Source organism: Agelaius tricolor, unplaced genomic scaffold, assembly GCF_023055355.1.
Source record: "Agelaius tricolor isolate 1412-34295 unplaced genomic scaffold, bAgeTri1.0.p SCAF_13, whole genome shotgun sequence".
Classification (NCBI taxonomy): domain Eukaryota; kingdom Metazoa; phylum Chordata; class Aves; order Passeriformes; family Icteridae; genus Agelaius; species Agelaius tricolor.
In genome coordinates, this window is record NW_027269273.1 from 20,176,939 (window position 1) to 20,201,810 (window position 24,872).

At 41.8% G+C, this 24,872-nt stretch overlaps 1 protein-coding gene across 3 annotated transcripts; it reads right to left on the reverse strand.

The window, feature by feature from the left end:
* Positions 1-59: 59 nt before the first annotated feature.
* On the reverse strand, positions 60-21,689 carry ACTA2 (actin alpha 2, smooth muscle). Of its 3 annotated transcripts, none has more exons than XM_071439084.1 (9): positions 21,618-21,689; positions 7,475-7,646; positions 5,637-5,765; positions 4,625-4,735; positions 4,049-4,133; positions 3,801-3,962; positions 3,383-3,574; positions 2,295-2,476; positions 60-1,524 (listed from the first exon to the last, which is right to left on the reverse strand). In XM_071439084.1, exons 2-9 carry the CDS (start codon positions 7,601-7,603, stop codon positions 1,381-1,383), a joined length of 1,134 nt encoding a protein of 377 aa, XP_071295185.1. In that variant the 5' UTR covers positions 7,604-7,646; positions 21,618-21,689; the 3' UTR covers positions 60-1,380. The 3 variants fall into 3 exon arrangements, with proteins under 3 accessions (XP_071295185.1, XP_071295186.1, XP_071295184.1); XM_071439085.1 differs by lacking the exon at positions 21,618-21,689 and adding an exon at positions 19,629-19,698; XM_071439083.1 differs by lacking the exon at positions 21,618-21,689 and adding an exon at positions 10,154-10,207.
* Positions 21,690-24,872: the final 3,183 nt, after the last annotated feature.

Consider the following 24,872-nt stretch of genomic DNA (forward strand, 5'->3'; position numbering starts at 1 on the left):
AAAAAGATCTAGACAGAGTTAGAAGAAAGAGCCATACAAAGTTATTTGCTTTTACAAGAGTTTATTTAGTAACTGTTCCAAGAATCTAGATGACCTATACTTTAAATAATAAGGTTAGTACAAAGAGGTTTGCAACGTGCTAACAGTCAGAAGCTGGACAAGATCTGAAACCCTGGGGTTATGAAGACATGGTAAATAACAGCTGCTGCTGCAAAGAGCTTACAGTTTGAAAGGTAACAAGTAACAGGCAAGTGAGGTAAACTATTGAGTTGAGAGAGGAAAATAGGTTAACAAAAATAAATAGCATCCTTTATCCTGAACTCTAATGAACACAGATTGCAGCAAGTTCCTTAGAAGTGACCTTTTCCAGGTCTGTCTCAGTGAATTCTTTATTCATATATATATACTTCTAAGACAGTATATATATAGGCTTCAGCTTCTAAGCATATACTTCTAGCTGATGTGTTTAAGATTATAAATGGAATCAGAAAAATCATAGAAAAAGAAAACTGTCAAAATTATTTTAGCTGCTTTGAACACATTACTCCCCCCTTTAAAAAAAAGTTCTGAAAAGAAAGTATATTAAGCCAGCTTAATTACCCTTTAGATCTTGCTAGAAATCACAAAATAAAAATAATAGGCTGCACTCATCCTGAGGGCATACAATAGAAAAGTCATATGTTTGACCTACTATTAGTGTTTAGCTATGCTCCCAAAGGAACAGGTTTTATTTCTTTGAAAAAACACAGGATTGTTGTGGTACATATGGTACATATGTACTTATGTGGTACATATCATACACCCCTGGGCCCTGAACTGTAAGAAATTAGCTTTTTCAGCATGACAGCTGTGTAGTAAGAAGTGATGTGGATAGATAATATTTCTGGATAGAGCAGATGCAAAGCAGTGTGCCCGTGATATTGAGCATGATATTCCTGATACTGAAATGATGCCGTGCTCCTTTGGTACTGCCTAGAACTTTGTAAGAACCATGGCTGGTTCTGTCTGCAGATTAAAATGTTTTCTGAGGCTAAACTATGAGAACATGCAGCCTGACAGGTGAGCATCTTCTGGCATTGGCATCATCAAGCTAAAGGTACCACCATTTCTGTTAAGCCCAGTGGAGTGTAATAATAAATTCATGTCACAAGATGGAGCTTCAAGCCAGCTGTAATGGCATCTCCACACACTCATGGCATGGCTTTTGTTTTTGTTTTAAATAGGAGCAGCAATTTCATAGTATATTTAAAATTTATTTTAAGAAATACACAGTATCCAATTAATTAGATTAATTACGATGAAGGATTTATGGAATGAAATGATAAGAATGTACTTCCCTGAATACATTCACACTAAGGAGACATATAAAGAAAAAGCAATTTAAAAGCATTTGCGGTGAACAATGGATGGGCCAGCTTCATCATACTCCTGTTTGCTGATCCACATCTGCTGGAAAGTAGAGAGGGAAGCAAGGATAGAGCCTCCAATCCAGACCGAGTACTTGCGTTCAGGAGGAGCAATGATCTGTGTAAGAAATAAAACATTAAGGATGACTGTCTACTGTGAATAAATTACATTTTTATACAAAAATACTAAAGCAGTGATCTGTGCTATGAAAAAAACACTGCACCTATGTGCTAGTGCTATCCATTGCTGCAAGCAGGAAAGTTTAGAAGTTTTTATATAAATCTATACCCTCGAATTCCCTGCCTGACTCAACCCTCAGTGACCCCTGTGCCTGGTGCACTCATGTACTCCTGAGCATATATGAGAAAAGGGGAGAGAATTGCTCTGGAAACATAATGACAGTCTAGGTGGGCTTGAAAACAATCAATGACCTATGGAGCACTCCTTTTGGTATAGCTGATAAAATGTTTGTAAAGCAAAGAACAGAAGACTTGAAGCAGCAGAACAAAGATTAGTTTGTCAGGGTCTCTTTCAAACTTGTAAGCCAAAGACAAAACCAGCATCTCCTCTCTCCCACATCCATCGGACTAGAAGGGCTGAAGAAGCTCACATACAGCCCCAGAGGAACATTTATATTCCTGGGTTCATGCTGTTCTTTGGCCACATTAGGACATTTGACTGAAATCAACATGAACAAGGAAATGAGAGAAAGCTCCCTTTTTCTAGCACCAAAGTTACCAGTTGGTGATTACTTGCTAGGTAATCCAGATGTGATTCAGAATGTGTTAAAAGCCCTCACTTTGTAAGGTGTTGCATGTTTCATTAGATCTTTGAGGACTTTGTAAATGCCATCTCATATAATCTACAAATGATTGCACCACACATACCTTGATCTTCATGGTGCTAGGAGCCAGGGCAGTTATTTCCTTCTGCATCCTGTCTGCAATACCCGGGTACATTGTGGTGCCTCCAGACAGCACATTGTTGGCATAAAGATCTTTTCTGATGTCTATGTCACATTTCATGATGCTGTTGTAAGTGGTTTCATGAATGCCAGCAGACTCCATGCCTGGGGAAGGTACAGAAGAACACTGAGGAAGCAACTCCATACAGAGACTTAACATTGTTAATGCAGAACTGATGTGCTGTTTAGTGACTCTTTGGAAGACATCAGTCTCAGAGCTTTGGAAATCTGGAAAGTCATTTTGCAGTTGCCTAAATTATTTGCTTAAGAGTTCCTTAAGAGCCCTCCTCTCCCCCTTACACACAACAAGTCCTCCTTAAAAAGAAAGTTGGGGGTGTGGAATAGCAAAGTTTCCACTAGGCTTCTGCAGGCAATCTCAATTGTCTAAGAATTCCTTATATGGTCTTGGAATAATTTGTTCTCTTTTTTTTCCCTTTTTTTTTTTTCTTTTCAAATTAAGTCAACTCAGAGACAGAACAGTCAAAATATGTCCTAATACCTCTAGGCATGCAACTGCTTTATCTCTGAGTTGAAATCCTGCCTATTGGCAGAACTGACACTGGATTTCTGTGTGACCTAGTTGCAAATCTGCCTTCATGGATGTTGATTAGCATGGCATCATCTTGACTTTGCTCTGAAAAGGCAATGAACCGTGGATTCAGGATTTGGAGCAGTCTTTTGGAAAAATAAAAGTAGGTCTTGCTGCCTGCATGCCCCTCCCACCTCTTCCCACTCCTGGCAAGAACATTCAAAGATGCAAAATGGCACAGGCCCAATGCCCGAAGGCAGGAATAAACATTGTGGGTTTATTTTGGGAAAGCAATTTGGCTAATTGTTTAACGTGAAGTTCTTCCCACCACATTAATAGACCTGTTCTAAAAGATTGTTTTATAATAGGTGCTAGGACACATGTATAGGTCTGGGTGAGTTAGTAATGGAGCACAAGCAAAAGGAAATAGGGGCTTGGTATTTCTGTGCAGGTTACCAAGGCAGAACAGTCACTGAACCCACCAATGAAAGACGGCTGGAAGAGAGTCTCTGGGCACCGGAAGCGTTCATTCCCAATGGTGATCACCTGGCCATCAGGAAGCTCGTAGCTTTTTTCCAGAGACGAGGAAGATGCAGCAGTGGCCATCTCATTTTCAAAGTCCAGGGCCACGTAACAGAGCTTTTCCTTGATGTCACGGACAATTTCACGCTCCGCTGTAAAGAGGATTCAATCTTTAAAATGGCATGCAGGAAGGACCCAGACACGTTGACTGCTTGTTCCCTTTCACCCTCCAACACCCTCCCCATATTTTAAACAAATCCTCTGCTAGCCTTTCAAGGGGCTTTCATGTTGGAGACCTTCCCATGCCTATTCAACTGCAGAACCACTGATAGTGCTTCTGAGGCCCATGCAGGAGGCTCTGTTTTGGCGTGCCCTTACCGGTGGTGACGAAGGAGTAGCCACGCTCCGTCAGGATTTTCATGAGGTAGTCGGTCAGGTCGCGGCCAGCCAGGTCCAGGCGCATGATGGCGTGAGGCAGCGCGTAGCCCTCGTAGATCGGCACGTTGTGGGTGACGCCATCCCCAGAGTCAAGCACGATCCCTTTGGGACGGTAACACACACGGTTCATCCCCGTCATCCCCACAGAACCATTGCAAACACCTGTGCCACGTTCCCCTGAGGCTTACCTGTGGTACGTCCAGAGGCATAGAGGGACAGAACGGCTTGAATAGCTACATACATGGCTGGCACGTTGAATGTCTCGAACATAATCTGAAATGCAATTAAAATGATTGTCGTAACACTAGAGGGTTTAGCTTAGCTGAAGCAATTTACTGAAAAAGAGGCAGAATGCAAGATTTTGATATTTCTCTATGCTTGGTAAAAGCAAGAAAGGAAAATACAAAATCTAAATCCAAAAATATTTGTCCTCTAAGGTATGTCCCTGTATTTGGCTTGTATTTTTATCATATTAATATAGCCACATGCACATATTAAAGATAATTTTGTAATAGGCCAGGACATAAAAACAGATTAAGATGACAAAGTTCGGACGGACTGGAGTGCTCACATTCAACGTGAATACAGTGATTTTCTAAATTATATGTAATAATATGTAAATATGACAGGTGGTCACTATGTGCTTTCCATCTTCCATAACCGAGAGAGACAGACTGCTGGACAGCATGACTACCTGGAAGGATGGCATTCACATCCTGTTGAATAGAAAGGTTGGACTATGACATAGCTTTAGTGTGGCTCACCTGTGTCATTTTCTCACGGTTGGCTTTGGGATTCAGGGGTGCTTCAGTCAGCAGAGTTGGGTGCTCCTCAGGTGCAACCCGGAGCTCATTATAGAAAGAATGATGCCAGATCTGAGGATAGTGAGAGAAGCCAAGGGAAAGAAACACCATCAGTCAGCAGCTCAGCATCACTTCCAGACAGGTACTGAGCTCCAGCACTCTGCTTACAGCTGTAGATATAGGCTGGTGATGTTTCTCATGCAGCTGTTCTTACTGCCTCCACAGAGACTACCAGAACAACTGTAGAAAGAAAAGCACCATCCTCAGGTGGTGCTACCAGTAATATATGACTTACTTTAGGGACACCTAAGGAATATGAATACAGTATTCTTACAACAGAAAAGACAGAACAGAACACACCTGGTTCCAGCAATGCTATTTCAATAATGACTGAAAGGGAAACAGTTCCAGAACAACTCAGAGAACATACACAGAGTTCAATGGATAATGGGTCTCTTGACAGTTTCCTCTTTTGGTTTGTACAGACCAGCCCAAGAAGTCAAGAAAAGAAATAAAGATAAATGGTTTATGAGGTTGAAAGTAGTCTTGTGTTTATCACCTTCACACAACTTTTTCCTACAAGTTGTAAAAATCTGAGGCCAAATGAGGCAGTGAGGAGGTTAATACACTGATAAGAAGTAAAACAACCAGAGATTTCAATCTGAAGGCCAAAAAGTCTTTCCTAAGCTTGTTTTCAAGCTGGTGGTCATTAAGTACTGGTTGATATGTTTGGCATCTAAGATATTTTGCTTTCAAGCAATTTCTTCAATACTGAGAGTCATTAGGTTCTCGGTGACTCCACACACTTACAGTGTGTTGGGATGTCCAGACCATTCCAAATAACAAGTTTCTCCTTGAACCGTACTGGGTAGCATGACACTTTCATCTAAAATTTAGTGGATATTCTGCAAATATTTGGTTCAAATAGTTCTGTTTATCGGTAGTACACATTGACTTTTCAAAGCTGAAATACCTTCTCCATGTCGTCCCAGTTTGTAATGATGCCGTGCTCTATGGGGTATTTCAGGGTCAGGATTCCTCTCTTGCTTTGAGCCTCATCACCCACATAGCTGTCCTTTTGACCCATACCAACCATCACACCCTATAAAATAATACAAATTGTGTCAGTCTCTCAGAGAAAAGTGTCATAAAGTAGACAGAACATTAGCTGTGAAACAAATCCAGTTGCCAGTTATACTAGTTACAACATAGCTTACTAATACTAACAAATAGAATATTATGTGTTGCTCTTAAATTGCCAATATTAAATGTTTCATTATTAAATCTCTGGAGTTCATATTTCCACTACAGTTGAGTAAACAGAACAAGTACAACATTAAATGCATCAAGATAAAATGGGAAAACTGAGTTGGTTTATGTTTGTTATTATTTAGGGATGAACAGTCTGCTAAATGATAATAAAGTGGAGTAAAAGCAGAAAGTGATATTGTGCCATCTAAGGGTCAAGATTGAGTGATACACAATTTACATTTCCCAAAACTTCAGTTTCAACATTTTTTAATCCTTTATTTCAATGCCATAATACTGTAATTAGGGATGGACAAGTTAAATCTACTGTATGGACTTCTTTACAGATATTTTCGTAGATCCTGTAGAAATTATTAAAGGACCAGAAGCTGGGAACTACTCTGGATATACACTAGACTTTATGTTAAAATCAGAAATAATGGAAGAAAAACAGAATATATTAGGATCCTTTAAGTGCATAATACTCCTATCAGAACTTAGTCATTAGAGAATCCAAACCTCGGCCTCTCTAAATCCATGTCTTAAAAACAGGCATCCCAGCTTTGCAATTTTTAATGGGATGACCCATCATAAATGATCAGGAAAGAAAGGTTCTAGAAATCTGTATTTGTTTCCACTGTAACTATATGGCTTGGTTTTGAGCAATTATTATCATTTACACTAGCTACAGATGATGGCATTTGAATGCACTTTTCAAATTATGGTAATTCCCAGAGGCATCATTTTGCCCTTCAGTCCTAGTTTCTGTATTGAAAGGCAGGTATTTCTCCAATCCTGGAGAATTTAAAATTAATTTGCTGGGTATATAAAGTCTTCAGCTTGTAAAGAGCTTGCCTCTTTCCACCAGGGCCTTGGATCACATAGAAGCAATTAGGTGGATCTGTTAATTACTTGGATTAGTTTGTTGTGACCTAGACAAGCTGCTCTAATTCATGCTTATGGTGATCTGTCTCATAAACTCTCTTAATTAACAGCTCAGATAATAAATATGTTCTGCAAACTATTAAAATATAGTGGAGTGCATCATATACTCAAATGTAAACCTTGAAGCTAAGGAAACTTAGCCCTAGACAGGCACCCATTTCTGGTACAGCCTAATGAATAAAGTCAGAAAGGTTAGGAGAAAGCTAACTGAAAACTTCTGCTTCCTCCTTTAGTCTTCCACACATTACCTATTATCAGCTTTAAGAGCAATCAGAATTTCCAGATCTTCCTGTGTTGGGCTTATTTGGATTTTGGGTTGGGCTTCTTTAACCGAGTTTTATTCACCAAGTTCTCTGGGTGATTCAAAATTAAGGGGCAGGGAAAAGATGGCATAGAAGGGAGTGAAAAATTTTAAAAGGATTCCTTTACAAGGCATGAGACCTCCCTTGATCCAGGGGAGTGCGCTGCCGGACTCATTTTTGCCTGGAAATACTGTGTTACACAGATGACTCCAGGCTGGACTAGCCCCAGACACAGATGGTCCTGCCTGAAGAGCTGGGGACAGGGCAGCAAAGCCTTCTACAAGCCCAATAAGGAACAACCAAAGTAGTTCATCACCTGGTGCCTGGGACGACCCACAATGGACGGGAAAACTGCTCTTGGAGCATCATCTCCAGCGAAGCCGGCTTTACAGAGCCCTGACCCATTGTCACAAACAAGGGCAGTGCTGTCCTCTTCCTCACACATCTTCTACAGCAGTGCCTGCTGGCCTTCCAGACAGAAAACCACCCTGTGAAAACAGCAGGGAAGAATTAAATCAATACCCAAATCACACTCAGGTAGCAGAGCCCCCCTGGCCACCAGAACCTGCAAGGAGGGGAATGGCCCCAGGCTGGGAATCACAAGGACTGCAGGGCTGTGGGAGGGAATGGGCTTCCTTCTGAAAGCATGAGAGCTATCAACCATGCCTGGGTGCACTAGAGATTACCCAGGGAATTCCAGAGGAGACTTCCAGCCCTGCAGCACAGGCAGAGAGATCAGGGAGCAGCAAATGTTTATCTAAATTTGGTCTCAGAAATCCACGGCTGGGGGAGGGAGATGAAAGAGAACACTGGACTGACAGCTGCAAAAACAAAGATTCATTTGCATTGAATTCAACACAACTTCTCCTGCTTTTCTATCACCCTGACAAAATCCTGACACATGTGGATAGCTGTTAAAAGGTAAGAGCACTTCAACTTCCCATTCTAGTCTTGGGCTTCCCAAAAACTAGCTATATTAAATGCTGTACATGTACCAGGGGTGTTTTCCTGATGCAGATATTAATCTGCTGGTGAAGATGGCCAATTAAGTTTACATTTAACCTTTTAAAAAGGTCAAAATTTTCCAAATAAAAAAGAGAAAAAAAGGAGCAAGTCTTTTTGAGTTCTCCCCTAATCAGTCAGAAAAATAAACCCACCTTTAAAATTAAGTCAGAGACAGTATGTGTTTTAAAAACAGGCCATACGTCTGCTCTATCATCATTTCAAAGCAGCTAATAAACTACATTTGTAGAGTGACAGATCAATTTATGTTGGCTCCTTGGCTCAGTAAAAAGAAACTGTTTTCCTCCTCTGGCAACAGGAAGATAATATGGGTAATAAAAATGCTTTGAAGGCTTTGTATTGAAGTCAATTACAGAAACAAGCACTGAATACCAGGACTCAAGAAGAACTATTTGCTCACAATTTATAGCGTGGTAGGGAATCACTTGGCCCACTCCAAGCCTGGGCTTCCACACAGAGTTCAACAAATTGCAGTGTGTTAACAGCTAAGGGAGACAGCTGTCATCCACGGACCAGCTGGCTCCACATGCAGGCTCCAAAACCTTCTGCTGCAGGAATACTGGAAGTGCAGGCAGAAATGGGAATGGGGTCAGCAAGAGCCATGGCCAATGAGCAAGGGAGGCCACAATCTGTTTAGCCTCTACAATGGATGGAACAGGCACAGGCAGTTCTCCCAAATGCTTCATTTGAGATCCTCTGTCTCTCCCCAGCCAGGCAGCCACGAGACATGGCTGCAGCCCTGCTCCTGCAGGCTGTGTGGGCAGAGCTCCCAGGAAAAGACAAGGATAGGGAAATCCTAACTTTGTATTCCAGATATTTTATCATTATAACTGTGGAAGGAAAGCAAGTTACAATTTTTTCATTTATTAAACTCCTTAGGCTCTTTATATTAAAAGATTTACTGAATGGAGTACAACTGTTATCTAACATGAATGAACAGCCTGGTTTGGACAAACCATTTCCTAATTAGGAAATATGCTTTTCAGCCGTCTGTTTTTGGAACAGCGTTTGAGGTCAGGGGGGTTGCTCAAACCAATGCAGCTCATGCAATGCCAAAAATCACTTGGGGGAGGGGAAGAAGGGGGCAGGAGAGGCTACATTTCTGAGCTTAGTGGACTCTAAATGAAAACCATATTTAGTAATAAAGCACAAAAAGTTGAAAAATCAGACAGAGGGCTCTGCTACCAACCAATGAGTTACAGCTCAGGACTGTCATGGCAGGCAGTAGCAAGATCTTAGAGCAGTAAATGTCACTGAGTGCTGTGGAAGAAAGGAAATTTTTCTCCCAAGTAAACAGTCTTTAGCCTCTTTCTTCTCCCCGTTTTACATGCAAATATAATCAATCACCTCCCCAATCTCCACAATAAATTATAAAGAGAACTCCAGCTCCACAAGTGCTGAGTGTAGCCTGTTTGTTAATGAATGTTTTGCATTTTACAGAACAGTAGTTTCATATGCATAGAGACAAGGATGAATACCCATGCATCCTTAATTTATCCTATTAGACACTGCTGGTTTGCATACTTCCAGCTCTTCCTGCAGTCACATTCCACGAAACACTCTTTCACTTTACACTTGATTTAAAGCACTGAAGCAAATCTGCTAAGAAACACAACTACACACCCCATCAGGAACTCTGTCCCAACCTAACACCCCAATGTCACACGGGTTCATTTAAACCAGAGTATATCTGCAATTCCAGCAGCGGCATTACACAAACCATTTCTTTATACAGTTGCTGAAGTGATGGTAGAAGCAGTAAAATTATTAGGGCAGAACTTTTCCTTTCAGAATATAAAATAAAGACAACTCAGTATAGATACTGCAAGCATTTTATCAACTTGATTCTAATAAGTCTTTTAAGCAAATTACAGCACAGCAGTACATCCTCCTGAACAGCTTCCACTTGACATTATTTAATTGAAATCCTCCAGCAACCTGTAAATCATGCCATTGGTTCCGTGCCACTTACCCTGACAGCGCTTGGCTGAGGATGGCTGCTCTAGGGTGGTACACTCTGTATCTGAAACCCCAGAGGTTTTATAGCCCCTTCAGCTCTTCTCCTCCCACTAGCCTCCCAAACAAGGAGCAGAGACAGACAGAGACAGAGCTGAAGTCTCTAACAAAACCATATAGGGACCTTAATACAAAAAATTCTAATCTGGGTGGCCACAGGCCCTGGGTCTCTTCCACTGCATTCCAGTGTAGAGCTCATGAAACAGGAGGAGACTTTCAGCTGTGTAAGATAAACACTTTTAAACTTCAGGAGAGTTGCTAAAATCCAGAGAGAGTGTGCCCACAGCAGACATCCTCTGGCAGGAGGATCATGTGTTCAAACAAGAGAGGTCCAGGATTCCACAGTAACATCCAAGAAGCAGAATGAGAAATCAGAAGAGCAGTCATTTATAACAGGAAAAGTCTTTTTAAACAAATACCTTGCTGTCACTGAAGATTTTGATAAAAACAATGAATAAATATTTTTGACCAGCTAAACAGCTGCTCAATTTTTCTACAAAGTCTCTTTAAAAGCTTATAATTTTGCTTGTATAATGAATATTGCCCACAGGCTTAAGGGTAGTTAAAAAAGTACCAGCTGTTGTACAAGATTCACAGAGAAGTCCTTGAAGGTTGTGAAAATGTTCAGTTAAAAGATTGTTATGATCCTCTCTGGTCTGTGATGGGTTAGAATCCATTCTGTTTCTTTGAAAGCTTATTTTCCAGCTCTAGGCTCTTCAGGCCAAATTTGCCCTAGAGCTGCTCCACTGATGCCCACAAATCTGGACTGTGAGAAACTCACATCCCAAATTGTTCATAATAAAGTTGTTGAATTTTATAACCCCAGCTATCTTTTTCACTTTTAGCAAACAAAGGAACAGTTCTCACTGCACAAGTTATTTTCAGCACAGGCCTGGATTTCTACAGCTGTAGCCAACTGTTCTGTGGACAGATTAATTCTGGTGGAGCAGCCCTTTCACAGCCAACAACATTTTGTCATTAAGTTTGTACAACAGACAGGAAACAGCATCTCTTAATTCCAATACTAAACCTTGCAAATTCAAAAGATCTCCAGGCACACAAGCCAAGAGAGATGTGATAACCCAAGGGAGATCCTTGCTTTGCAAGTCTTGTTACAACAGGGAGAGGCACCGTGCCTTTGTTATGGAGTGCTTGCCTGAGTAGCTTTCATGCAAGAAAACCTCCCAGAAAACCACAGTGAAAGTTTTTCTGATGTGAAAATGTGAGGAATAAACTACTAGCAGAGATAGTAAATAGGCAGAATTATGGATTGAACACCAAAAGGAATTTAACTTTTAAGGAAAGGAACTTCTAAGGAATGTAACTGCTTTGGAGAGTCAGAAACAGAAGCTAACAAGTGCTGGAACGTGAGCCATGCAAAAGCTATTTGTTATTTCACTTCCATAATCAGGGCAAAAGACAGAGATACTTAAAAAAAAAAAAAAAAGGAAGAAAAAGAAAAAGGGGAATAAAAAGAAAAAGGAGAAGAAAAAGGGAAAGAAAAGTGGAAAGAAAAAGGGAAAGAAAAAGAGAAAGAAAATTAAAATACCCATTGAGGTAAGCAACTCAAAACTGAGGCTCTAAACAGGCCCTTTTTTGCATATCTCCAACTGGCATCCAAAGGACAGCCAAAACCAAATTCTTAGTTTTTAAACAACACTCAACAACATAGCTGAGAAAACTTGCATACCTCATATAGAACATATGGTATCAGATCAGGAAACCTTGGTCAAGGGGAAGGGGAATTTCACACAGCAGAACCCTTCAGTGCAGTATCATGTCTGATTTCAACACAAACATCAATTACCTTCTAGATCAGAAGAAGCACACTCCAAGGTTTTCAGAAACATCATCCTTGAATACCTAGACTAGGACAAAGATTCAAAAGAATCCTAAATTTCTGCCTTACTGAGCAGAAGTTCACAATCCCAAAAAAACTTATGGCAGGTGCAGCACAAGTGAGACTGCAGAGCCAAGTAAACAACGCTTCAGCAGAGCTGGTACATCATCCACACTGCTCCTTGGCACAGCTAGAAATACAGGCAACAGTTTTCTACCTTTGAGAACATAAAGGAGACAGTGGCCACGCTGATGCCAGAGACTGGACCTCTGTTAAGCTTCACCATGATTGCTGTCACCTTATCCTGGTGCACACCACAATTACTGCTCCTGGCAGTAGTGGCAGCAGCAGCCCCTTGGCTGCTTTCAGGAATGGTTGTTTGGGTGGGGATCACACATCACCTTCCCCGCCCTGGGCACAGGGGATTTCAGGATGATCATGAAAGAGATACAGCTGAAAGATACAGAGTCTCACTCAGAGCAGGCAGGTGTTGATATGGGGATACAGAGTGAACACCAGTTCTTTGGAAGGAGCTGCCCTGTGAAGGATATTTGTTAGAGGCAGGCATAGGCAGGCTGCAAGGAAAAGTAAGCCCAGAGGCTGACTGAGCAGTAGGGATGAATACACAGCAACAGCAGAGGAAAAATGCAGAGGTGCTGCCCAGCCACAGCTCCAGAGCACAATGAAGAGCAGTGCTCAGCAGGCAGCTTGTCTCTGCAGTGGGACACTATGGAAAATGCCAGGGCAGGAAGGAAGGAAGGCAAACAGGTGAACTATACAAGGAAATTAGGTCAGTCTAGCTCCAGGGACATTATAGAATAAAAGAATTTCTTTTCTTTTTAGTGGCTCCATGCTGAAGTTATGATCACAAAAATATTTCTATACATAAAAGCTCATGTGAAAAAAATGGCATTAATAGCTTACACCTTTCTTCTCAGTAACTTAGGTCATTACCAGAGGGGCAAGGGGAGAGGGAAGAATGAACTCGGCATGAGACATGAGTGAGAACCTAAAAAGAATTGCATAGAAAAAGTCTGAGAATCAAGCCTAGATGCTGGGGATCAAACCTCTGAACCCTCCTCTGCAGCTATGGGCAAATAAGAGCCCATCTGAAATATATCTATATATATGGATTTGGGTTTTTTGTTTGTTTTTCAAGGAAAAGAACAAAACACCATTCCTGAAAGTAGTTTAGCTTTCCCTCTGGAGGCCACTTCCAACACCAGCTTCTGCTGCCTTTCAGTCCTTATCCCACTCATTTGTACAGAAACTGCACAGCAAAATTTTCCTGGTGTGTCTGTACCCCAAGGTTCCTCTTCTTTCTTTATATCCATAGCCAAAACCTATGGTTTTTATTTAACTCCCCTGAGAACTTCTCAGGTGTTCCATGCTAAACCCTTTTGCAGTCTGCATGACAAGAGTATGTCTGGAGTACAATCACAAAAAGAAAAAGAGAGGAAAAATTAATTTTGCCCCTTTCTTCAGTATCTTTTCCCCTGATCTCTTAATAGAGATCCCAGCAATGCTCCAGTGCACATTGGATACTCTCCTATTGACTTCCAGCATCCTTCCATGTATCAGTGGAAATTTAGCTACACCTTCCTTAAGCTCCTTCTTTTCAGTAACTGTGGATTGGACACAAAGTGTGCCTGGCACTCCATGGCAGCAGGGGCTGTAGATCCACCCATGCCTAGGAAATGGGCTCCAGCTGGCCCCAAGAGTGCCAGCTCAGAGGCCCAGCACCAGTGGGTAGATGCCATACTTTTTTGGTAAAGGAGGACAGAAGCTGCAGGCTTCTCCCAGTCTATAGAAGAATGTGAATAAAGTAATCTCTTTCCTTTACTTTATAAGGGAAAACAACTTCTGAGATGTGTGTGGAGACCTTCCTGCCTCCATCCAATTGGCTGTTTAGGAATGAGGCTCTGCTAAATATGTCTCTGGCTCCCTTTTATTTGGGGATTCCTTTCATCTTCGTAACATTAGCAGAATCTCTAATGTTTTGGTTTGTCTGGCTTCAGGCCCTCTCCTCTATCTCATTGATAGGCTTTACACATCCCCACCCCCTATTTTGAGAAAGACAGGAATAAATAAGCTTTAGGGAGCAGAAAGTCACTCTAATAACCTGATTCATTGCAGCTGTCACTCAGTAAGCCTCTGTAAAGTGTCAGATTAACCATAAACTGTCAGACCCATAGATTAGCTTTCTCTGTGATTGTCAGGCTCCTGCACTGGTCCCTCTCTAAAAACTAAGACAAAAGTGCTCTAATCATTTTCAAGTATGGCAGTTTTCAACCCTCAAAATTTGGAAAATAGTTTTGCTTGTACTCTTCAAGAGCTAAAGGAGACAGTGTTTGCCATCTGGGCCTCTTAAGTAGGCTGATAAAGAATGTTAATTCACAACCTTCCTTCATCTTCTTAACAAGGTATCTTCCTCTGGTAATGGGGTAAAATTATCCTTCATTCAAAATCAAAGGAAGATGTTCAAAGTAAAAATGAGATAATGTCTCCCCCATCATCCTTCTTAGATAAATAAACAGCACATCAGCACAAGTCCTGCTGGGTCAGGCTGATATCCATATAGCTCAGTATCCTGTGTGTGAGATTTCCTGATACCAGATGCTTGGAAAGAAATGGGACACCTACACTTCCTATATCCTCTCTCCTTCCTTATGTAAAGCAGAAGGATTTCTTGAGACAGGCATATGTACCCATATCCTCATGCATAATAGATTAATAGATGCAGATATATTTCAAATTTTCCCTCCATAAATTTGACTAGTTTAAATACATAGTTTTGAATGCCCTTCACGATTTTTTTTTTTTTTTGGTAGAAATAAACTCTGCATTTTGTCTGCAAGGCACCTCCCATAGCTCACAATCCAACTGGTGTAGACATCCCTAATGTTACAAGGAAAGCAACAAATAAATCAGAAAGATAGTCAAAGGAACACAGTGTCTACCAAGAGCTGCAAATCCAGCAGAGATGCTGGGTCAGCCCTCAGGCCACGGCCAGGGCAGAGCTGTGACCCACGGTGTGCGAACTCTCCGCAGCCCCTCAGTGCTGGGTCACAGCTCGAACTGACACAACTGCCCAAAATTGCACTGCCGGTAAGGCCTCACAGTAATGTTACATTGGAACACCTCTCAAAGCCACATTCCCCATGATGATTAGAACCTCTGCAGCAACAAGCTATCCAAACTTGTCAAAATGTAAGTTACATCTTCCCACCCCGCCGCTGCGGCAAACAAGTGCTGTACTTCCAGGGAAGTCAGGCCTACGCAGCCTGTGCGTGGGACAGGGAGGGCACGGGGGCCCTTCCTCCACAACACTTCCCAGACTCAACAAGGTCATGGCTTTCACTGGCACGTTTAATCATTTGCTGTAGTGCTGGAGTTTCACTTTTTGGCTCAAGATGATGGCAAACTGTGGAGTCACTCACCACAAATGTCGCCAAGGCAGAACCAGCCTCTCCCAAAGGCCCAGCCCTGGTCTCCATCTCTTGCTCCTGGCACTGGGTTTAGAGCGTTTGGAGTTTAGGTGTCACTGCTGGGCAGGACAAGGAGATGTTGGCCACACTTCAACTTCCTTGTCTTCTGTATGAGTCACTCAGCACAACCTACAAACAGCTGAGAGCACAGCTGAACTTTTTTTTTTTTTTTTAACTTCACAGGAACCACTAAATAACAGTGAAGGAATGAGCGTTAAGTGGCAATAAACCAAAGAATGTACAAAATATACAAGGGGAATTCTATCACCTTTGTGACTAAAGTGAACACATACTTTTAATAAAAAGGATAAAAAAGAAACTTACTTTTGGAATTGGCATACCATTATATGAAAGTGTGTGCTGTTATATATGCAAAAAGTAAAAAGTAATGTAGCAAATGCAGTCATATTGAATACATGTGCATTTTCTGTATCAGAAAAAAAGAAGTCAGAAGTCAATTTGAAAGTTTGCAAAAACTGTTTGGGGCTTTTTTTGATTTCAACTCCCCGGCAAGAGGACGTTAAAAGAGCCATCAATAAAGTTGGGCATGGACGTTGCAGCAGGCAGGAATAGCCTGCATCCACACAGGTGTTACAAATAGGCCAAAGTGCCTCCAGAAAAATCAACACTTACTTTCATTAGCCCTTAAAAATGCTTGTGGGGTTTTCCCCAGGAAGAAAGGCAGTTTAACAAAAATTTCAAGCATGTAATGACAAGAAGTAGTTAATTACAAACATGCCAGATGAACACACCACTCAAAGTCAACCTATCACAGCTGCCAATACAGAATTCAAACAACAAAAATAAAAGGAGAAAATATAATAAACATTGAGAACGAGGCTGTATAAAAATGACTTGTAAATTTTTTTTGAGGAATATTATAAACATAGTTGTAAAAGCCCTTTAAATCCCTTTACATTCTAAAACATTAAAAAAACAAAACAACTGCAGATCCAACATATACAGAATAGCATGAGAGCTGCCTCTGAAGCCTTACAGGACAACAGTGCAGGGAAATCACTGCTGAGGGGGAGGAATTCTGTGGGACCCAGCACTGGCTGTACACTTTAATGCCTTTATCAGTGATCTGAACAATAACATAGGTTACAGAAAAAAGTCACAGATAAAATCTGTGTGACCATGTATGTATTTTGATAACTTGGTACAACCTACATTACAGATCTAAGATAAAACAGAGTTCTCTCCAACAGAATCCTGTTTATAATAGGAGAATTATTTATAATAGGAGAATATTATAGAATAAGTAGAGAATTTATAATAGGAGAAGGCTCTTTTCATGGTGACCTGTGCAGAAGGATTCCCACCCGATGCTCCCATGGCACTTTTGCTGAATGTCATTTTGGCTGATGAAAACACCCCCAGGAATGCGGTGCCTGACCCAGTGCAGCTTGCAGGAAGGACAGGACTTCACTGGTGCTCTCCTGTGGCCCATGTGCAGTGCCAACCTGCCCTGTCACACCTCCCTGCACTCATCCTGGCTGCTGCTTGGCCATGGGACACCCTCCTGTTACAAAGTGTGGTGCCCCAGGAGACAGACAGCTGGCGATGGTTGGGCACTTAGCACACAGCTGTGTCTCATGCTCTAGAATATTCCATTTATAAACTGCTCCCCAAAGGATGCTAAAGCCTCACAAGAAAACTGAAGCAGGCAGGCTTTTGGTCCTTGCTGTGCAGATGCATCTAAGTTACAAAAGGCTGCTCTTTCTTCCTCTTTCTTACAGGCAGCCATAAGAAACTATTGAAAAGTACAGATAATGTGCTATTTTTGTTCAATAATTTGGTTTTCTGAAGGTGTAAAAACATTTTCCAATCAAACTTAGGGTTTTCTTTTCCTCTTCCACTAAATGTGTTTTACATGCCCAGCTTTAACTACTTGCTCAAATTCCCTTTTAGGCCAAAGAACAAAATTGTGTTCCTTTCTCCTTTTAAGACTTAGATACATAATTCTGAAACAAACATAACCATCCTCCTGAAACATGGAAAAACTCAGAATTCTCTAAAGCTTTTCTTCATTCCAGCCCATTTCAGGGCCAATTATTGTACCACTGGTCTCAAGGGGAATGCAAACTATCTGGACTCAGGTCTAGCCTGCCAGTGGGAGATTTCTGCAAACTCAACTGCTTTTTGATCCATTTCTGTTCTTCTTGCAAGCCAGTAACATCACTAAACAAAAGACAAGTCTCAGAATTATAGTTTCTACCATGCTGTCAGTCCTGTAAGTACTTCCCAAGTTTCCCTTTCTTTCAGTTCCTTGCTAGCAACTCGTTGAAGGCATAGTAACTCCTTTCACTGCTGCAAAACACTGCTGTACAAGCATCCTGAAAATGCCTGGATAGTTTCCACATCAGGATACCAGAACTATGTACAACTCTTCCAGCTTCCTAATTAAAGCCTGTTACTCACTGCATTGTATTTAGCTGTCTCTGGGAATTCATTTACAAGGTCAAAAGCTCAGACCTCTTCAATATAAAATAAATCATTTCCCTGCACGCTGATTACTCTGCACTACACAGCATGGACACATTGTTTAATACCAAGAGAAAATGATGCAATTAGCAGATCTTCAGCACAAATACATCCCCCTTTCTGAATTGCATTTAAATAAAACAGGGTTGCTATAGCATTTTATTGCATTAGAGACTGAGCACCACTCACACTGCAAATGTGTGAGGCCTTCTCAGGAAAAGGGGCTGGAAGGAACAGGGGACAACCACACTTGGGAAAAAGGGCTAACATCTGTGTTCTTTTTCTCTGCATACAATACAAGCTGTTTTCATGAGGGCTAAACCTTCCCTATCACCTTGATTTTAATGACTTATTATACTTTAGTATCTTATTTTGTCAGATCCTGTTTTTCAGGTGGGCCCCCTGAAGAGAAAACCAGGTGGGGTTTGTACCAGGTCAGTCAGGAACAGTGGGGCAGAAGCTGTGAGGACAAGGAATAAACTCCATGTACCAACAGCCTTTCACTGCACTCCAGGCTCTGCCATGTGGCCGTGCAGGACAGAGCATGCTGCCCCTCCAGAGAGTGGATGGGGAAGGGGCTGGTGGCCAGCCCTGCCTGCCCATGAGAGGCAAATCCCCAGGTATTGATACAACATATCTTTACATATGCTTTATGCACAGGTAGTGAAATCTTAGCTTCAATCAAGGCAATATCAAAATTACCATTGATCTCAAAAAAAAAAAAAAAAAAAAAAAACACTAAAAAATGATGACTCTCTGAAGTGAATAAATGAAAGATGAGAATTCTGTCCAAAACCTCTACATCCAGAAGGTAAGACCATTTCCCTACACTAATAGCAAAGGCATGTGACTTCCTCTTCATTTCTCACATGAAACTGAGGAGCTGCTCTCCTCTCAGCTGGCTGCCTCCAGGCAGGAAGGTTTCTGAGACTCCCCAAGCTGGGAGAGACTTATGGGAAACCTGTCCCTTTAAGAGCCATGGCCTGCACTGCCACTAGGCTCTGCTGCCCATCCCAGGGAACCAGAAATGCATGTTCTGCTGCCCATCCCTCTGCAGAGTCCCTCATCCCATTCCTGCATCTGAGCTGGCTGACAGCAGGAGAGACAGCTACTGTGCAGTGTGGAAAGGATGCCTCTTTCAAAATACTGGCCTCCAAGTATTTGAGAAATTATTCAGCTGAAAAACAACACTGGTGTCTTATCTGGGAATTGAACAGACTGCTTCAGACAGCTAACACCACTGCATTCCTTCTGGTTATGACCACCCTTAGAGATGCACAGCTATTTAAGCACAGCATTTAATTGCTGATGAGAACCACCAACAGAAAACAATCCACTGCATTCTGACAGAAATATAAATCAGTCTGTACTACATACTCAGTCCATCTGCTACAGCTCACAAAACCTTAATATGCAGTGGGCTGTGCAGCTGAATAGAGAAAATATGACTCACTCCTGTAGCTTCAGCAGCTAGCCAGGCCTCTCTTCTGTTTGTGCAAATGTGTGGTACAAGTGGGGGAGCTGGTGAAGGCAGGGATAACCCCCCGACCTCCAACTTTGTTCCTACCACAACAGCCCCTCTCTACCAGGATTTAGCTATTGCACAGCAGCTTTACCTGAAGCACAAGTCCTGCTGAGAAGCACACAGCCATGCCCAGGAGACAAACACCCAGAGTAAGGTCACTGCATGCTGCTCTGGCTCTGATGTCACAGCGGATGCCAAGCTGCATCAGAGGTTAGTGGGAGGGATAAGGCTTTTCACATCACTCTGGTGTCTTCCCCACCCCCAAAGAATTTCAAAGGTTAAGTGATATCAAAAGAAACCAAAACAAGAGCGTTTGGAGTCTCAGCCACAAGACACTGCTTTTATCTAAGCCTGCTAGTCTCACTTGTCAGATGATGCCCCAGAAAGAGAAGCATGACAGAGCAAAGCAAAACAGTGGAATTGAATTCCAAACTTGTAATATTTCTTACAATATCAGAAACTACAGCACGCTAAGATCCTTTAAAATGTTTCCTTTAGCTTCTCCTCCTCACTACCACATTTACTAAAATTTGTTTTCTTTAAAATTGTAAGGAAAACATCCTTGAAGGGTGGCTCTGAGCATCACTTACTCAACATGGGAAATGAAGCCATCTGGTGCACCTGTTAAGGCCATCTTCAGATTAAAGGTCAAAAGCAGAACTAAAGATCTCCTTTTATTCATATTTACCTTTTAACTCCAGACATTTCTCTATAGATTTTTTTCCTCTTTCATCCTTAGAACAAGGATTCAGCCCTGGGTTTATCTCACAAATGGAAGAAACCCACACATTAAATCAGCAGTGCTCTGTCCAGGCAGTACCTGAAGGGAAAAGGTTTGAACCCTTCCTCACTCATCTCTGAAGAACATTTAACATCCCTAGCACATTATCTCCAAAACTTTTACAGTTGATCTGTTATGCATTTGACAGCATTTGCTGTACACCAAGCTTTGAAAGTATAAAGCTTAATCTTAGTAATAGCATCTTCTAAAAACCACTAAGACCAATTTGCTTGAAAAAAAAGAGAAAATATCACCAACCAGCCTCTGAAACAAAGCTGCCTGCTGCAAGATCTGGATGGATATGGAGCTCTGCAAAACAATTAAAACTGATGCATTTACAATCTATCAAGTCACAAGTCAAATTTTATGTCAGTCCATGTAATGTGCAAAATATTTGGTAAATAATGCAGCATTTAGAATCTCAGCATTCCCTTGTACAGTGCACACACAGAGGACTGGGACAGGATGGTCCCATGTCTAAAATAAAGTCAATAATCAACCCTAAGACAGAAACACATCTACATTTATGGTAAGGTTATGGTGATTGGCTGTAGGAGCCACCAGGCATCCAGCCAATTTGCTTTTCCAGTCTAAGGAAATGCTCAGTTTGTTTGAAAATGCTTTTTTTTTTTTCCTGCTGTGAAGAATGCATTGACGTCATCAAACTGGGTCTGTTGAACAAAAGCATGGACCCAGGGTAGTGTCGGGAAGTTAAATTATGAGAAAAAGGACACATATATGTTTCGATTTTCTTTAAGAATGACAGGGTTTATGGCCAGTTCTCCTTTATCTCCTTCTCCAGAGGAGAACTGCTAGAGGACACAAGTCACTTGCTGTGAGTTTCGGTTTCCACTCTGTTTTGTTCCAGGCTGGGGTTTTGTTTCCATTCTGTTTTCTTGCTAGTGTGGGGTTTTTTCAGATAAACAGTAGCATCTATGGCTCCCCAGGCAGGTATATCAGATCACTGTTACTTCTAAAAGAAGTACACTGCATGCCAGAACACCCTGATCTGTGATTTGATGCAACACCAGGCAGCACCCTTATGAGAAAACCCCACAGGGTCCTCATAAACCTCTCTGGTCACACCCTGCTTTCCCTCTTCTGTGCTGTCATGTCAGCTTCTGCACACACAGAACAGGGTGTGAGGGCCAACAAAGCATTTCACTACCACATCACCTGACAAAGAACCTTTCACTGCACCACAAACCCAGGGCCTTGGAAGTAGTGGTTCAGAGCGGTTTATGAACAAAGGGTGTCAGAATCTGGCCACACCACACTGCACCAAATAGCCATACTTACAGGGGTTACAGATCTTCTCTGGTCTTTGAGGCCATAAGGCAAAGGGTGCAGCAAGGTCACTGTTCCAATGTTTCACAGAGGACCTGGAAAACAATGCAAGCATCATAAAACTACTGGGCAAGAGCTAGTTATTTAAAGACTGATGCCACTCTAATGATTTCCCAATAGTGTTAGCTGATGCTTGTGACATGAGTCACATCACTGAAGAGGCTTGAATCGAAGATGAAGGAGATACCATCGAACTGCATGAGTAATGGATCACTCACTCTAGTACTTGAACAAAAAATCAAAAGTTGGCATGAACAGCCAACAAAGGTTGGTTGTACTTGAACATACATGAGGGAGGGGAGAGGCAAAACAGGAAAGCAAAAGAAAACAAAAGACAGAAACTGAAACAAACAACTAAAAAACAAACCAACAACGGTCTTCTAATGTGTATTTTAGGTCAAAGGAGAATTTAAGTTTGATGGAACTACTTTGGTTAAGTTATACTACACAGTTAATCTAATTGCCCAATCTTAGTACAAAAGAACTGCTAAAGATTACAAATATGCCAAAACAAATCTAAACCAAATATTTTCTTAAAAAATTAAAATTAAAAATCTCTATTAATTTATCAGATAAAAATGTAGTAGAAAGCAAGTCAGATCTTATGCTTCCTCCCCCATTATTTTCCCTCTGGGATATAAATATGGATTCAATATTCTGAGGTGAGACAAATATAATGCACAGGGCTCGGGGTGCCCAATTATGTTTTATTGCACCTTGACAAATTTTTCTTCACCTGGAGCAACTAGCTAAGTTAACCTTCTCAAAAACTTAGCAATCCACAATATCATAACACATCAACAGAATCAGCTTGCTTCTTTAGGTGCAGCAGCTTTCTGGAGAGGGAAGAAAAGGTTGGATGCCAGTTAAGGTGTGAATAATGATTCCAACTCAGAAACAACAAATGCAAGAATACTGTCACCATGTGTGTCCAAAATTATTCCCTGGGTGGTTTTGCTCAGAGCAGAATTTCCTGTGAGCAGTGTACATGTGACATAGGACAGCAATTACAAGGGGAAAAAAGAAACACAATGCACACCCACACACAAATCAAATCATCACAGTAAAAAAAAAAAATTAAAAAAAAAATCACTTTTATTCCAGAACCTTACATTTTTAAAGCTGGAATTGCAAAGGAGCTAAAAAGTGTGTGTTCCTCGAGTTGCATCCTGCCCCAGCCTGACCCTGTTCCCACATTAAGCAAGGCACAAGGCCATCTGCTGGCAAACTGCAGAGCCTGTACTGCTTGGCAGGCCGCTGCTGGAACAAGAATTAAGCTCTAGATGAAGGGTGAGTAAAGAAAAGGGTCAATACTTCCACTTTCACCAGCTGAAAAGAAGCTGCTGCAACACAAGGAACAGAGCAAAGATGAAAACACTGGCCTTATAGTCCTCACTGATACCAACTATTTGTTTGACTATTCTCACAGTCAGAATAGTCAAAGTGTAGGGTCATATTTACAGGACAATGAATATATACTAAATGAACCAGCCTAACCTTCTGGAACTAAAGAACAACATCATCTTTGTGGATAAAAAAGCTGATGTTGCAAGAAGAAAGAAGAAGCAGAAAAGTTGTTGAACAAACACAGGGGTGTCAACTCAAGTAAAATGACACAGCATCTACCAATTAGATTAAGGAAAAGATGCGTGCTTGCCTCATGGACAAAGCAGAGCTACCAATCAAGAGATGCATGGACAAAGCAGAGCTACCAATTAAACAATGTGGGTAGGCTAAGATAAGAAGTAAATATAAACAATGTTTAGAAGAACAATAAACAGCTTTTGCTTGATTCACATTAAATCGTGCAGAGTCCTTTGTCTTCTCATCAAACAACAAAAAAGTCCTCCAAACACATTTCTCTTTCTTTATTATATATATAAAACCTCCCCACAATTACAGTTATTAACTACATAAGGTACGACTTCACATCACACGCAGGCACTGTTTTTTTGACATGAATCTGGTGGCTTCTCAAACATCTCTCAAAGCTCCCTACCTAGGAGAAAAACAGCTCACCGCAAAGAAGCTACATGCTCACAGTCATCACACCCTGGGGGCAGGGAGGAGTGCAAACCACATGCACCCCACAGACTAGAGTGACATCAGAGGAAGGTATCGGGCAAATAGTGCAAGAGGCACACCGAGGTGCCACTGAACCCTGAGCAATGCCTGCTGAGGGCCCGGCCACATAAGGTTTGGATTTTAGGACAAAACACAATCCCCTCGAGCGATGGATCTGGAAACAATTCTACCAAGCTTTCTGCTGCAGCAATGATCCGGATCTGGGCAACATTGCTTGCAGTCCCTACTCCACCCCTACCCGCACGCAAATTTCCACTAAAATTAGCAGCCTCACAGACACGCTGCTTTGGGTTTGCCCAGTAGGAACCAGAGACGTGTAACCCAGGCACTGCACCCAAGAGAGATGCCTCTCCTTCCTTACATTCCATACTGCCACTGGGAAGGCAAAAAGTAGATTGTTCAAGGGTACTCCAAAGGCAGCATCTCTAAAAGTGTGTCAGCAGTGCTTTTGGTTTATCCGGAAGTGGTTTAAAAGCCTGAAGTATTTAAAACAGTAGCTATTTTTTTGTCCATGTTATGTATTGCAGCTAAGAGCCATATCAGCAGAAAAGCTGAAGAGTTTTTGAAAATCTGAGTCATAAACCACTGAAAAATGGTGTTTAAAATGAAAATGCCAGCTCGATTGCAACCATGGTCCTCCCAAGGCAATCGAATCATGTCAAAACCTGAAAGATGAAAACACATATCGATAACTGACTCCATCACGTCATTTCTAACTCTACAAAGGAGGCCAGACTACCAGCATTTCAAACCTCTGAAAGCTTGCAGAAAAACACAAGAACTGACTGGAAATAGGTAGAAAATAGAAGTCACGGGCTTGAGCAACCCTTTCAATAAGACAGCAAAGGGCAGTACTGCCTGCTGCAGTGAGTTTAGCCTGAGCGCCTGCTCCATTCTACCCATACAGGACCGCCCGTCCTTGGCAGTATTGAGAAGCAGTGTTTCTGCCCTGGTAGGGAGGCAATAGCTCCGCCCAGCACCTGTAGCACAGAAATCGAATGTCTCATTCCCAGCACTAAGGCTGTTGGCTCGGTGACCTCGGGGCCGTGCCTGGCACCCCCGAGCAGCCGAGTGGGTGTCCCCGGCCAAGCACCCGCGGTCCCCGCGGTGCCCGGGACACCC

Coding starts and splice junctions, on each gene's coding strand:
- ACTA2 (XM_071439084.1), bottom strand. CDS start 7,603: ATGTGTGAGGAAGAGGACAGCACTGCCCTTGTTTGTGACAATGGGTCA. Junction 4,736..5,636: donor ACTGGGACGACATGGAGAAG/GTATTTCAGCTT, acceptor CACTATCCTCAG/ATCTGGCATCATTCTTTCTA. Junction 4,134..4,624: donor ACCGTGAGAAAATGACACAG/GTGAGCCACACT, acceptor ATTGCATTTCAG/ATTATGTTCGAGACATTCAA.